A 15,918-nucleotide genomic window follows, 5' to 3' on the forward strand; every position below is an offset into this window, starting at 1 on the left:
CCTGTAGCTGAAATGAATGAGGTTCAGCTCTGGAGACCCCCTGCTTCAATTCTGTATTTGGGGGAAAGAAACAAAACCAGCTGGGATTGACCCTAGAAGCTATCCCTGCGCCAAAAATTGGTCTTGGAGCTGATCTGTGGTCCACTGGCATCCAGAGACTTCCCAGTTTCCAGGGATATTAGTAGTTTTTTGTGCCAGTGTAACATACACATACTAACATGGCCGTCGGGTCACCAATAGAAAGATGCAATGACAATGTAGCAGCTGTATTGGCTGCCCGGGATCGAGCATGATAAAGAAGACTATTTTCTATCCAGGAGGATATATTCTTCCTTCTCAGACAAAAGGAGTAATGTTACCGGAATCAGGGGGGTGGGGGGGTCCTCTGATGTCGGAGAAACACAGGTCATCACAGGGAAACCCCCCCCAAGTTCAAGTGATTTTAAAACTCCTTTCCTTCCACCCCCCCAAAAAAATTACTGATTTAAAGATGGTGCAAAATGTTAATAAATATTGATAGTAGACAAGGTGTGGTCTTTCTGTACGAGCGCATTTAAATCGAATATATATATTTTGGAACAGTGTTTGTCTGTTCGCTATGCATTTGGACACCTCTTAAGATATCATAACCAAATTTTGCATGATGGTTCCTGAGATCAAGGTGCACATTTTTGTCTGTTTGAGATACACTTGGATGCCATTTTAAATCAAGATGGACTGAACCTTTGCGGGTGTGTTTTTACCATTGTGTGGGCATAATTAGTGTGGCATTTATATACATATATACAAAGTGGCACCCACTATGACATTGAAAATGACGTCCAAGTGTAGGTCAAACGGAAAAAAAATGTGCACTTGCTCACTGTGTCGACCTTGTAAGGGAGACCCTGTTCCAGTTAGGTGTAAGGGAAGTACCTGGGATTGTACATAGATCTTGGAACAGGCCAGAAGAAGGGTCTCTCCGCCCCTAAACATTGTCCCTTCCCTAATTTTCCCCTTGTCTTCCCCTCCTCCCTTCCCTTCCCTCACCCCGTGTTCTCCCGTAGTATATGTTTAACCTACACCATACACTGTTGGGCCCTTCTTTGCTTTGATCAATTGTGCTGTTAACCTTGATTTATATTTCCAGTATCTATGCCCTTTATGTATATTTTCTAGTAAAAGCAATTTTTCTTATTTTTTCTTATTTCATCATTTATCGGTTTGAGTGCTGGGAACTCCATCTTTCTTTTGGTATAGGGTCCCTCCAGGTTCCCGTTGCACCACATTCGTATTTCACGTGTGTATGTATGTATGTATGTATGTATGTATGTACATACACATACACACACGTGCTGTTTAATCTATATACTTTCTGAACCTTTCAAAACTGCACTGATTTTTAAGTGTGTGTGTGTGTGTGTGTGTGTGTGTGTGGTTTGGAGCTATGACTCTGACACAGACACACAGCCTCTTTTATTACAAGACATATGTATATACATTTATACACACATGCCATACATGTATATATATTCTATTTAAAAAAAAAAAACTTTGTTTAACTGTAGTTAAGATTAGTAAGCAAACCCTTCAAAAGTCTGGATATTTCAAAGTTTAGGTGACAAACGACCTTCACTTCTCGCCCCCCCCCCCCATGCTTTGCTGATGTCATCATACATGACGTCACATATTACATTACAAATGACATCACTGATGAAAATCCAATTGACAAGATTAGCAAAAATACTGGAGCAGCCAAAGTTCTTCAGATCATTGTTTGGGACGAGAGTACAATATCCCACAAACACGCATTAGAGGCTCTCGATCTAACACTTCAGGACCTCTGAGACAATTAAACTAAAAAAAATAAAAAAAACATTTCTGGTGGAATTTTACCAGTTTGTAGCTAACAACAAAAATGCAAATTAATTTACAAGGTGAGGAGGATTCTGCTGGCAGATTCGCTCAACAGGTACAGTTCTTGATCTTGGTGAAAGAGAACTTCCAGTCGATCAACTCACTGGACTCATCCGTTTTCCAGAAAAAGTTTGCAAAACAGTCTCTCCAAACATACAAGTGAATTTAAAAAAATAGAAATGGCTTTCCGAACGTGCAATTCTTGCTCCAAAAAAAGTATTGTCGAATGAAATCAACATACAAATACAACAAAATTTGGCTGGAGAAGCTAGAACATACAAATCAATCGACACCGTCATGAATATAAATGAAGCAGTTGAATATCCCGCCGAGTTTCTCAACTCAATCGAACCATCTTGGTTGCCGCCACATAACTGGATGCTTAAAATTGGCTCACCTATCATGCAAAAGTAGATGCTCCAAGACTATGTAATGGAACTCGACTTTTATAGTGATGATGACATACTTACATAGACAGCTACCTGAATTTCCTTATGCTAAACTGAACTACTTTCATAAACCATTAGTAAACTGACGACTTCAGTTTGGGCAAGGGGATACTTGGGAGGTATCACCAGCAACAGGATAGACATTAATCTAACCAAGGGATCATTAAGACCCCTACCTGAGGATTAGCAAACTTCAGATTCCCACAGCACAGAGCCACCTGCTCATTAGGGGGTATAATCTGATTCATCACATCCCGGGAAGTAATAATCCTCCTCTGTGCATACTAGCAGCAGAGATACGATAAGAATACATAGGAGATACTGTGACTCATTTCCCTACCTAGTGATTTAAAATGTACACCTAGGATGTAGGATAAGAATACATAGGAGGTACTGTGACTCATTTCCCTACCTAGTCATTTGATATTTACACTTAGGATATAGGCATTCTCGAATTTTATGGATGCCTTAACCACTAGCTACATATAGATTTCCATCTTGAGGGTTTTCTTCCATAGGTATATCCTATTCCTCTTAATTAGGATTTATATCTATTTTTACTAGTATATAACGTTTATCAATAAAATTTATTTTAACTGTAAATATCCAGCTTTACCTTTTGACCTTATTATATTATAAAATTGGTCTGCAGTGCGCCATTATTTGGGACCTTCTCAGTGTACCTTGTCTAGACAGCAAAGTACACCTACTCTCTATCTAATGTCATCGAAGCCACTAATTTAACAGGCTTTGGTAAGGCAGAAGACCTAGTCATACCAAGAATGCCGCTCATTCCAACCAGCATTCCTTTCGAATTCAAATGACTTCAGTTCCCTGTGAAGCTGCCTTTGCAATGTCAATATAATAATAATAAATCTCAAGGACAGTCGCCTAAAGTAGCTGGACTGAATTTAGAAAATTCATGTTTTGCACGTGGTCAACTTTATGTTGGATGCTCCAGAGTGAGAACTGGAGAAAAATTAGTATGTTATTGCGCCTGATGGAAAAAACAAAAATATAGTTTACACAACAGAATTAGCCTAAAAATACATTCTCCCCCCCCCCCTTTTTTTTTCTTCCCCGCCCCCCCCCCATTGTGGAATTAAAAATGTTAATGATCCATTTATAAATCTTAGTATATTCTTTTAGTTTCTTTGAATTCTCAAGGCACGCCGGGTAATTTCAGCTAGTAAGAGATAAATTATCTAAATCCAGCATTCTATCTAATCAATCGAATTCCTGCCATTAGCATCCACCCCTTTTAGTGCCTTAGGGTCGTCTCTGAGACCATGGTCTCTCCGACACTTGTGATCGCAGTCCTGAGCACTCACGCAATCTGCGGTCTGTTTTTAGTTTTGCAAACACCCTGAAGAAAACAAGCGGAACCCGATGACCCGATGACGTAGTATATGTCATATGGCCCCTTAGGTGGTTAGTAGCGTGACTATATACAGTATACTTGTGACAACTTTTTTTTTTGCTATCAGAAAGGCTTGCATTGTGCTGCAGGCTCCTTTAGCAGTGAAGACGATAAATACAGTATCATTGATACTCCAATTATTTGAAACACAGTTTCCTGTTGTAATATACTTGCATTTTAAAGCTGCAGACCAAGCAATACCCTACATGTGTTTTTAAATAAATCAGTTCTGTACTATGAGAAAATATTTATAGCATTAAAAAAAACAACTCTGGCATTTTTGATGTATTATAATGTAACAAGCATTTTTTTGTTTCTATAGCAACCATTTAGAAAGTCACATCCCTTTCCTCTTCTGAAATAGGCTCTGGCACACCCCTTTTTGAGCCGTGCCCCCTCTCTAGCAGTTCACCAATTGTATCTAGTGACTGCCTTGTCACATGATCTTCCCCACAGAACTTTGCATCTTTGGTCCTCTTCTGCTCCATTTGGTGAACCTGTCACGGTAGTCCAAGCTTATTAAGACTTTTAATTACCGGGATCTTTGATTAAGAAAAGCAGAGAGATAAAAATAAATTGCATTTATGCACATAACGAACGTACACAACTATGTTACACAAATTACAGGAAAAAGACACACTTCCTTTAGAAACTGGGATAACAAAACTAATATTTTCTAGCTGCAAACACACAGCAAAATAATTCCTTCCTGTGACCTCTTGCTGTTTGGATTCTGGTCACTTAGCCTCTGAGAAATTTAGGCGATTTACTCAGAGCTGGAACTTCTCAAATGGGACTGAATCACACAAGATGGAACTGATGTAACTCATGAAAAACTTAGATGGATCCGATGGAACTAACTTTCTGACGGACTGCACGACCTTTTAAAAACTCCTAAAAGTCCATCCTGAGAGTCTGCAGCGAATCACTGCGTGGGAACCAACCCCCCCCCCCCCCCACCTATGGGCATGCTCCGCCAGTACTTCAGGTAGCCTGGCAGAAGCTTCAATGTATGCTGTGAGCATGTGCCAACTTTGCATTTCAGCCGCTTAGTATATCTAGCCAAGCCTACTTCCCTGGAGATATAATGCCTCCCTGTCGTAAATCAGTGGTGAGATTGACAGTCTTACCCTAGAGTAAAACTCTGCCCCCAAAGGACGTTTAAAAACTGCTTTTCATATCTAAATGTACTCAGAACTTCAGTTCTGTAATACTGCCTGACACGTGAGACACATTAATACATTCCGGCACGCATGCCAGTCCCAATGATACTAAACATAACCGGGTCATCCTAAAATTAAGAGAAATATTAATATCTGTCTCTTAATACCTGCTAGACCCCCTGTGTCTAATCAGCATGTGCGACTTTGTCCCACCGATACACACATGTAATTTTTATCATATTCCGCAGAGGACATCTCACGATATTCTCATATTTTAATAAGGTCACTCCCTTCATACCTTCTGTAGCCAAGCCCCTGGCCTTCTATACCCCCCTTGTCTAGAAATGCTTTGAGGCTCGGCCCCCTGTGTAGCCAACTGTGCTATATTTCACACCTATGCCAACATGTGGGACTTTGATCTAGGTGACCCTTTGAACAGAAGATATGGTTATTCTATTTTAGCTTTTCCTTCTAACAAGAGGGTTCACACCTCTGGGATCTCTGAGGCTTTCAAGTCCTGGCTGTCTCGGAGACGCATAGGCGCCGAGCTTGGTAGCCATGACTTTGAAATCCCAGTTCATTCACAGGGCATCAACATATATACACATTAAACTATACCTGTGTAATATAATATATTGTGGCCTGTCTTATGTGTGGTAAAATATACACATTCTGCTGCTACAATGTGTTACAGTTTTCTCATATTTTGCACACAGTCACAGTAATGCATACACAATGCCCGGGCCCAAGAGCTTGACACTCTAGGACCCCAAAACACGGGTCAGGGGTAACCAAGTGGGCTGGACCTTTATTATAAGCCTGGTTAACCCTTTCCCTGCCACAGAAGCCTCGAGCCGAATCTTCGCCGATCGATAGGTTAGCAACTTGGCTTATTACTTATCATTGTGTGGATTGTATTGATGCACATATTAAAGGGGGAAAGAATATTTTTTTTTTTATAAAAACCGGCAGCTTGGACTGCTGCTTTAATGTTATGATCTTGAGTAGATATGATGAGACTTGTTAATCTCTCTCTCTCTCTCTCTCTCTCTCTCTCTCTCTCTCTCTCTCTCTCTCTCTCTCTCTCTCTCTCTCTCTCTCTCTCTCTCTCTCTCTCTCTCTCTCTCTCTCTCTCTCTCTCTCTCTCTCTCTCTCTCTCTCTCTCTCTCTCCTACTTCTACTCAACTGAAGCACTATGTTTTCAGATTGTATTTGTTCCATCTTGATATCATATCCCGCAGTTTGTCAATGCGCCTTCAGAAAACAGGACATTTCATTTTGAGTAAAAAAGTGAATTGCTGTGTGTTTTTCACATTATTGCTGCTCATAGTGCATACACCAGTGGGATCAAATGGTCTTTGCAACGTGGACATCTGCATATTTTCCTTTTGTTTTCTTTGAAATATACGTGTGACCAGGTATATTAACACAGTCCCATGTAGCAGTAACTCTGGAAGGCAGGTGTGTAATGTAGAAAATGTTCGCTGGTGTCTAGCCGCTACTTACCTAACCGCAGTGACATCTCTCTATCGGGTCGTCCAAAATGAACCCCTAACCTTAATAGAGAATGAAAGTTACACTTGGCGCCCAATAAATAGATTTTAAAACATCAGTAAAGGAACCTGAAACAGTGTTAGAAGACCTATAGCAGTGATAGGATTTCTTACCACTGTTCAGTCCTAACGTGAAGGATATAGTAAATCTAACAATTTATATCCTTAGATCAGGGGTGCGCAATCTTTCTCCCCTGTGCACCCCGCCAGCTCTCCCTCCTGCTCGCGCCCCCCTCCATACCTTGGCTCCGGCATAATTTGCTGCTGTATTGCCATGGTGACGCGTCGCCAGAAGCCTTCGCCGCTCCCCCGGTATTACATTTAAATGCCTTCGAGAAGAGCGCGGGGGCCTCTGTAAGCACTGCGCCACCCAGTTTGCGCACCTCTGCGCCACCCAGTTTGCGCACCTCTGCGCCTTGGATAACACCTGTGCACATCCACACATAAACACACGTGATCAAAGGGTAAAAATCAAACGTGAATAAATTACTAATAATCAATAAAATAACCGTTGATTGCAGCTCAAACCGTTCGTGTGAATTGCTTCCTCAATCCCTCAGTATAGATGTTCCAAGACTCGGGGAGTGAAGATGGTACAACCAAAAAACGAAGAAAAAAATTACAATAAAGTGCAGTATGTCTGGGAACCAAAAAACGTGAACAAGACTTTGATGTGGAATATACTCGCATATTCCCCAGTATTACAAGCATATTCCAAATCGGTGGCATTGGCAGCGTGACCCGCTGGTAATCTTACAAGAGAGGATCTTTTGCAGATAGAACCAGAGAAGACCAATAGTGCAGAATGTAAAATGGTTCATGGTATATATCAATATAAAAAGTAAAATGTACTACTTGCATTGTGTTAAAAATAAAAAAAGTGTGGGTATTACAAGGACAGTAAAGATCCGAGGGGAATAGTGCACTTGTTTTTTCATCTTTTTTGGTTATACTATCTGCACTTCAATACGAACGCTGCGCCCTTGCCCTAAACCCCTTACCCTAGAACCTCTATCCTTAACCCCCTACCCTAACCGCTGAATCCCCTTAAATTAATTTACCTTCTTGACGAAACGGCCGGCAGCTGAGTGTCCAGCATTGAAGGGTCCTTCGGCAGCAAAACGCTGACGGAGACGTGGTATCGGCCAGACGGCCAAATGTCCGATTCCGCTTACAAAATACATACAGGCATACCCCGCATTAACGTACGCAATGGGACCGGAGCATGTATGTAAAGCGAAAATGTACTTAAAGTGAAGCACTACCTTTTCCCACTTATCGATGCATGCACTGTACTGCAATCGTTATATACGTGCATAACTGATGTAAATAACGCATTTGTAACAGGCTCTATAGTCTCCCTGCTTGCGCACAGCTTCGGTACAGGTAGGGAGCCGGTATTGCTGTTCAAGACGTGATGACAGGCGCATGCGTGAGCTGCCGTTTGCCTATTGGGCGATATGTACTTACTCACGAGTGTACTTAAAGTGAGTGTACTTAAAGCGGGGTATGCCTGTATAGTGGATGATGCTAAAAAAAGAAAGGGGGGGGGGAAAGATTGTGGATCTGATCTTTGCCCTTCCTGGAGTAAGTGTTATGTCATCACTACATTTTCAAGAGATGTATTGTGTTTAGATTTATATGCCTGAAACGTTTTCAGCCTTCTCCGACCTGGGTGTTTAAATAATGTATATTTTTCAAGGCCTTCATTTTTTTTTAACCACTGCAAATTTTGCTAGTATGTTGACATTGAGACAAATAATGGTTTTTAACATCTTCTTAAAGAGAAACCACCCATGTGGAAATACCTGTTTTACTGGGCGATACTGCATGCCTTTACACTGCTCGTAATGTCTTATGCTCTCTTCACTGATTCACAAAACAAATCACCGGAAAGGTGCTTATGTGTTTGCATCTTTGGAGAACTCAAAAGTTGAGGTTCTCCCTGGAAGAATTCTAATAATATTCTAAATCTATTCTCTTGATGGTAGGTGAGAATTTAACAAATTTAGATATCATTTCTATTATATTATTCCCGTGTTTTGTAACCGCTCTATATATTCCGCTCTAAAGGCCTTCCCATTCTTGAAATAAATGCTATTTTTGGTGCCGGTGTTCATCACACAGATTTTAATATGGCAGACCATCAGACCAGGGTTGCCACCTTCTACTGAAGGCTTACACGGAGACAACATTTTAAAATTTAGCACTTACCTTTGTCTCCGGGCATCCTCCCGGCATCTCCTCCTGCAACCCGTCAATATGACCGTGCAGCGTCAAGTTGCCATGACAACGGGACGTCTTACGGCACCGAGGCGGCACGTTGTAATGGAGCCACGTGACATCATGTAGTGTTTCGTCATGGCAACGGGCGTCCCTGTTGACATGGCAACGCGGCCCCATTTGACGCCGCATGGCCATATTGACAGGAGGTTTAGGGGGAGATGCCGGGAGGACACTGAGGATATGAGGAGACGTCGCCGCACGCCACCACCCGGAGTTACGTGGCCAAAACCGTAGTCTCTGGGTCAAATCCGGAGTGGTGGCAACCATGCATCAGACAGTGGCAGGTTTCTTGTTAGGCCCGGGCAGCAAAATTTGGGGGAGGCAAAAATGTCTGCCCCCATATGAATTTGCTGCGCTCTCTGGCCTATCGGGCTTCATGGGAAGAACTTACATGTGGCAGCTGCCTTCTTGCTGCTGCCCCCCTTATCCTTCTGAACCACAGCGAAAAATGACATCATGATGTCGCATTAACATGGTAACGCGATGCCGTGTGACGGTTCAGAAGGAGAAGGGGGTTGACAGCAAGGAGGCGGCCGCCACTTGTAAGGCTGAGGACCCGCTGCGGTCGGTGGCGCACGCGGCCGCGTGCGCGTCACTCACCTGCCCATGATGTCCTCCTGTGCCGGCCCCAGCAGTCCCTGCTCACTACGTGCTGTGACGCATCAGCCGCCAGGGGATGCAAGAGGATTGTGATCCCGAGCTGTGATGCATCACGTGGTGCGCTTGTGAGCCTATCAGCACCGGAGCCTGGAGCTGTCAGAGCTTTCCCCACCTCCAAAAGGTAGGGTGGAAAGTGTGTGTGTGTGTGTGTGTGTGTGTGTGTGTGTGTGTTTCGCACAGCCCGGGAGGGGGGGACTTTACAGCACTTTACAGCCCGATCAATCTGCCCCCTTGTATATTAACCCCCCCCCCCCCCCCATTTCCTCCCTCTCCTGCAGACCCACAACTTCCTCCACCCCTCTCCCCTCCTCCTCAATCGCTGCGCCCCCCCGTCCCGTTTTGGCCAAGCCCCCGCACCGAAAAACGTTAACTGCAGACCACAGATCGCGGTGCATTGACTTGCATGCACCGGCGGCAAGCAAGACGGCCGTGCGGGCGCATGCAGCGGGTCCTAAGTGCCTGGTGGTGGCAGATTTTCAAATCTGTTGCCAGCAGAACAATGAGACGCCACATTGTCATTGGTTGTGACTTTCTATTGGCTCGCAGGTTCCGTGAGATTTGGCGCCCATATTGTTTCCCAGGAGGGAGCTCTGGCACCGGTGAGTTGACCGGATATTATTTCGGTAACCAGGGTGGTCCCTGCAGTTAAAATACCACAGTTCAGCCCCATACAGTAAATCATCCTGGATCCAATTAGGAGAACACATACTTGCTACTTCAAACTTTTGTGGTTTTGAACATAGTATAGACCCTGATTCAGTAGTAAAGGATGTGTGTGCATGATTCTTATCATACATTTTTGTACTTTTACATATGCGCAGTCATGGTTATACAATTGTGGAAGGGATCTTGTGGTAGTAGTTGCTTCACAGATTGCAACATGTCCTCCCCTTTGCTGCATTGCTGATCCTTTTGGTCTACAGTATATTTACATAGTCATTTTTTCAAAAAGCTCTCTAGGTGCATGCTAAGTTTACTTGATGTTGCATTAATCAGTGATTTACTACCATATCACTATTATAATTGCTTGCTTGCACATAAAAAAATACTGTAAGCACAACAATGTAATTCAATAGCACAACACTATTCACCACTACATTTGCTTCATTCTGATGACTGAAAGTGAGTCTCATTTAAGCCGTTTATAGCAAAACTATAAATAAATGACGGCACTCAGCCGTATAATACATTCTTTAGCTAGAATAACTTTTCAAAACAGCAGTCTGCGCTTTCTTTCTTGTTGTTGTAATTACCTGAACAGGGCGGATCCCTTGGGAGATCCACAGTACCCTGACCTCCAAGAACCTCTCAGTTCCCAAGATTCAACAAGTTTTGTCCATGAGGCAAGAATGAACACTATGGAACAATTGGATCTGGTTTGCTCCGCTGGTCATTTGCAGCGTCGGCAGTATCTATCTAATCTAATCTAATCAAATCTCTCAAAAACAAGACAAAAAGGTCTCAAAAACGAGCACTCAAAATATCAACTGAAAAGGTAACAAACTTTAATGTCATCAATTATAACATGCTAAAAACATATTAAAACCAAAAAAAAGGGGGGTGGGACCCTAAATAAACACAACGTGCACATAAATCAGGAATGACAGGATAGGCTTACTGCACCACCACCCTAAATAAAGGCTGGTGCAATAGAATATACTGTGCAAACCTAAGGAAAAAATGTTTTCCTAGGTACGCAAGACCGGCCGGTCATATATGTAATCAAAAGACCCGAGAAGTACAAGAATCAAAATGCTAATATCTCAAATATTGTAAAGACCATTAACACATGGAAGAATGAGTCAATTTAGAGCAATCAGCGGATATGAAGGAGAATAAAATCTCAATTGCAGTAAATCTAGGGAAATCCCTGAAATACTATAGAACAGTGAATAAGATACAATAATATCCAATAAGTCCAAACATTGAGCAGAACCTCATGTTGGTAATAGGAAAAAAGGAACAATGTTCATCCCCAAAGGGAAATCCTGAGTATAGAGGAGAAAAGGTTGTATGGTGTCTCCATATACTGTATACTTATCAGCTGTGTAGCATAAGTGGTAGAAAGTCCTCAGGTCAGCACAGAAATAAGACACTGCATAATGTCTGGGTCACCGCATAATGTGTCTGGGTCACCGCCGTTTGCTCCCATTCAGCCTTTGTTTTCAGCAGTCACCCTTCCCGGCCCCTGGGTTTTGGTATGATTCTCTATCCCAGTGAGTTTTAACCAGGGTTCCTAGGGACCCTTGGGTTCCCCAGGCATCCATAAAGGGTTCCCTGTAATTTTCAAGTCCTTTTAAAATTGTACCAAATACAGAATGAGATGCATCTGGTCTCGGACGCGCTTTAAGAGAGCGTTGGGGTTCCTTACAATGCATCTGATCTCAGACGCGATATTAGAGAGTGTTTAGGTTCCTTACAATGCATCTGAACTCAGTCATGCTATTAGAGAGGGTTGGGGGTTCCTTACAATGCATCTGATCTTAGATACGCTATTCTAGAAGGTTGGGGTTCCTTTACAATACATAGACTCGTTATTAGTGAGGGTTGGTGTTCCTTGCAATGCATCTGATCATAGTTACTATTAGAGAGGGCTGGGGTTCCTCAGAATTTCACATTGGATTCTTTAACCAAAAAAAATTGGAAACCACTGCTCTATCCCTAGCACGTGGTATAGCCCTGCGTCATTTGCTGTATTCAGTGTTTCCACTTCCCGGGAAATTTCTCATTTCCTTGGAAATTTGCTCCTTCACCGGGAAATCGGGACACTGAAACCCCGGAAGTAAAGCTCTATGGGCGGGGATGCGAGCCGAAGCCACTACCTCACCAACACTTGCTGTTGAGGGCCGGTCTTAACTTACACAGGGAGGGAGAGACTAGGAGAGGACGTCACCACCTCTCCTCCCCTCCTGTTATGTGTGGAGGGGTGGGGTCTCTGTGCTGCTTGCCTCCCTCATTGCTGCACAACAGGTTGAGCACAGGCTAGGGATCACCTATTTACATTGCCCTCTACTTGTCACTCCCTGCCCCTATCCCTCCCTGCCCCTACCACCTGTTCCTCCCTGCCCCTACCACCTGTCCCCCCCTGCCCCTACCACCTGTCCCTCCCTGCCCCGCCACCTGTCCCTCTCTGCCCTCGCCACCCTCAAATGCCACTGTGGGGTGACGTAACGTCAAATTGCACATCCCTGCTCTAAAGAATGGGTAGCATCTGAGTGCACATTCTATAAGGTTGTATTGATTCATAAAGATTCCTATAATGGAATCCGTGCTCGTACCTGCCCAGTGTGTGTTTAAATGATGTTACTGATAACCCCTTGCAGCAGTCGACAGGAGCACTCCAAAATCCCCTATGTGAGATCTCGCAAAGGAGGTCCCACAGAAAAAGAAAAAGCAGACGGTCAGTTTGAATAAGTATCTTTAGTAAAAAGTCCACTAATAACGGACCACATAAATAAATACGACATGTTCAAGAATGCAACTACACTTAAAAATAATACAAAATCCGCAATAACAAAATACAAAGAATAAAACTTACAATAAGTAAAGGTGTAGGCAGACCAGATAGCTGGAGATGAACCGCAGATGTTCTAGTCTGGACTGCGATCTCCGTCAGCTGTTGGAACGGCAAGTCTAACTTTCCAGTTCAGCAACACCAACCAATGAGAGAACGCGCTGAGCAACCTCACAGGTATTAAATAGCCCCTTAATCCAATCACAATGCATCACAGAAATGTGTATGCATTTCAAACATGATTCATTGCGTGCATCAGCAGAGAAGGATACAGCTGGTGCAATATCAAATGTATACAGCCTGGGTGATTGATAACCCACCCATGTTAAACGCTTTAAAAATACTACTATGTGCAATAAGTGTAAATTACTGTGAATTATACTATTGCTAAATCTGCAATAAAATAAACTAACTAACCAGGTTCCCCTGCTTCAAACTCAGTGCCAGTCAGTGTCTTTACTCACTGAGCCACTCCTTATTAAATGATGATTTATTTGGTATATTTAGTAATAATATCAATCAACATCTTGGCTTTGCACCTGTCTGGACCATCCTCAATGGATAGTATAATATTAGTATTGCATACATAAAACCTTATTGGGATACTACAAATCTTTGTATAAGAGCACTCTTGAGCTAAAAGCTGTCTCTCAAAACCTACTCCTGTTACCTTTGGATTACAATCACAGGTACTATCCTGGGATCTGTATGCAAGGTATACACTGCAAACTGATGCTCTTAGGCCGTGCCTATAGTGCCGTCGATGGCGACACGACGGGTGACGTCAGCCATCGCCACTGGCGAAAGTTATATTTCGCCGGGCGGCGGCGCGTAATTCCGGCAATTTGATTGGTACAGGGGCCGTCACGTGACGCGACAGCCCTTGAAAAATAAAATTTTGCTGGCTACCAGTTTTCGCGACGGCTCCGTCGCTTTGTCGCCGTTGCGCGCACTATAAGCGCACGCGGCGGCGGCAATGCTTTTGTTTTCAGGCGACGTCGCGTCGCCGGCACTATAAGCACGGCCTAAGGTGAACAGTTATGTCTCTTTTAAAGATTTACCTTCCTTATATGGTTACCAGCGCCCACTAATACCTGTTTTAGGATTTCTACCGCTGCGCATCAGTGCAAAGACCATAGCGATAGTGGAAACGTCCCCCTCAAATACATATATATATATATGTATATATATTTTGCTAATGATGTGGCAACATTTGACTCCATTGCAGTGCCCTGAGTTGGTGATGAAAGGTGAACTCAAACTTAAAATAATTATGGGTAAGTGTCATTGACTGTAGGTCTACACAGAATTCTACCGGGGGTAGAGTGGATTTGCTGTGCTGGCTTTTTTTACCTACTTCAACACCTTCTAGATGCGGAATCGCTGTATACAGACTTGTTGCATCTAATGTTACCAGAATAGTGTCCCTAGGCATGCTTGTGATATCATTCAGTGCTGTACAAAAAGAGGTATTATCTCTGAGGTAACTGGGTAGCGTTTCCATTAAAGGTTGCAGCCGGTAGTCTAAATATTGGGCTATGGGCTGGCAGAGAGAATCACGGGCTGAGATGATTGGCCGGCCAAGGATATTTATTGTGAATTTTGGGGAGAATATATATTGTTGTCCGTTTCGGGTGTTTGTGTCAGAAATGTAAAGGTTTTGTCATCCAACCAACCATTTGCACAACCTAATTTCAGAGTATAATCAAAAAGCAGTTTTTATTGATTGGTGGGGTCTCTATCAAACTTGCGATAAGCAGCCGCGTCATTGAGTTGTCTAAATTTTTTACTTCTGTAGTTGGAATGTTCATAACTCTTGTCATCAGGTTTAGTTATAAGATCTGTATTTGATCCAAGACTTGTGTCTGGTCTTAATCATGGTTTTGAGTGTGTGCACAAAAAGCATAAGCTGGAGCAGCAGACTTGTTTCTACCACAAGTGTGTTTGACTTATCATGGTGAACTGGGGGAGGACCGAAGGTCATCTATTTGTGTTTATTGAAAATGTTGTGCCACATTTTTAGGTGTGTATAGTTCTATACTCTGTGTGTGTGTGTGTGTGTGTGTGTGTGTGTGTGTGTACACCCCCCTCGCCCCCCCACACTAGTCCCATACTAGTGGTGCTAAGCCAAAACATGAAATAGTAATTTCTCTGGGCAAGTTTCAGTTAATTGCAAACTCATTGTCTTCCAGGAAACTTGGATAAGCATAAAGAGCTGGAAGATTTGGTGGCCCAGTTCCTTGATGTAGAAGCAGCTATGGTTTTTGGTATGGGTTTTGCAACAAACTCAATGAATATCCCTGCATTGGTTGGCAAGGTAAGGCATAATTCTTATTTTGATGATATATATTATAATATTATATATTGTGTCTGAAAACATCGGCCATTGAAAGGTCATTGTTGGCATACAACATTAACATCAAACAAACATAATACGATTATTTATTTTTTAAAGGAGCAATCCAGGCTGTTTTTTTCTTCTTCGTTTATTAATACAGGATTGAGCAAAGGGTTCTCTGGAGTTGAATGCATTAATTTCCGTTCTGGGGTATATATACAGTTTTCTGCATTTTAAAGCCCCCGTTCACATGGATCAATAGGAAGGGTCAATAATGTCATGGCTTCCTATTGGCCCGCAGGGTCCCAGCGCTTTGAAAAGTAGCCATATAGTGACCCCTTGAGTAGCTATTGGCACCTACTATGGAGGGTAAGTAACTCTGGAAACAGGTGGACCCGGAATGAAATTAATGGGGTTTAGCTCCAGAGAGCCGCTGCTTCAATCCTGTATTAAAAAAATTAAGATGAAAAACAGCTTGGATTGCCTCTTTAAAGCAGCAATGCTTGCTGCGCCATTTTTTATTGACTTTTCATTAAGTAGATTAGGAGCTTTCCTGCGGGAGAACTGCAATACTCTGACCTCTATGGACTACCTGGTTCCTGAGATATATTTACTTGGATTTCAGTACTCCAGGATAAC

The 15,918-nt window shown here is 42.8% G+C and overlaps 1 protein-coding gene across 2 annotated transcripts in view; it reads left to right on the top strand.

Annotated features, from left to right (window-relative positions):
* The window catches only part of SPTLC3 (serine palmitoyltransferase long chain base subunit 3), a 129,620-nt gene that overhangs the window by 26,192 nt on the left and 87,510 nt on the right, over window positions 1-15,918 (top strand). For both annotated transcript variants that reach the window (XM_075596051.1, XM_075596050.1), the window contains exon 5: window positions 15,134-15,258. In XM_075596051.1, coding sequence (XP_075452166.1) covers window positions 15,134-15,258 — 125 coding nt within the window. The remainder of the gene's footprint in view (window positions 1-15,133; window positions 15,259-15,918) is intronic.

The sequence above is a fragment of the Ascaphus truei genome, chromosome 4 (genome assembly GCF_040206685.1).
Source record: "Ascaphus truei isolate aAscTru1 chromosome 4, aAscTru1.hap1, whole genome shotgun sequence".
In the NCBI taxonomy this organism is placed as follows: domain Eukaryota; kingdom Metazoa; phylum Chordata; class Amphibia; order Anura; family Ascaphidae; genus Ascaphus; species Ascaphus truei.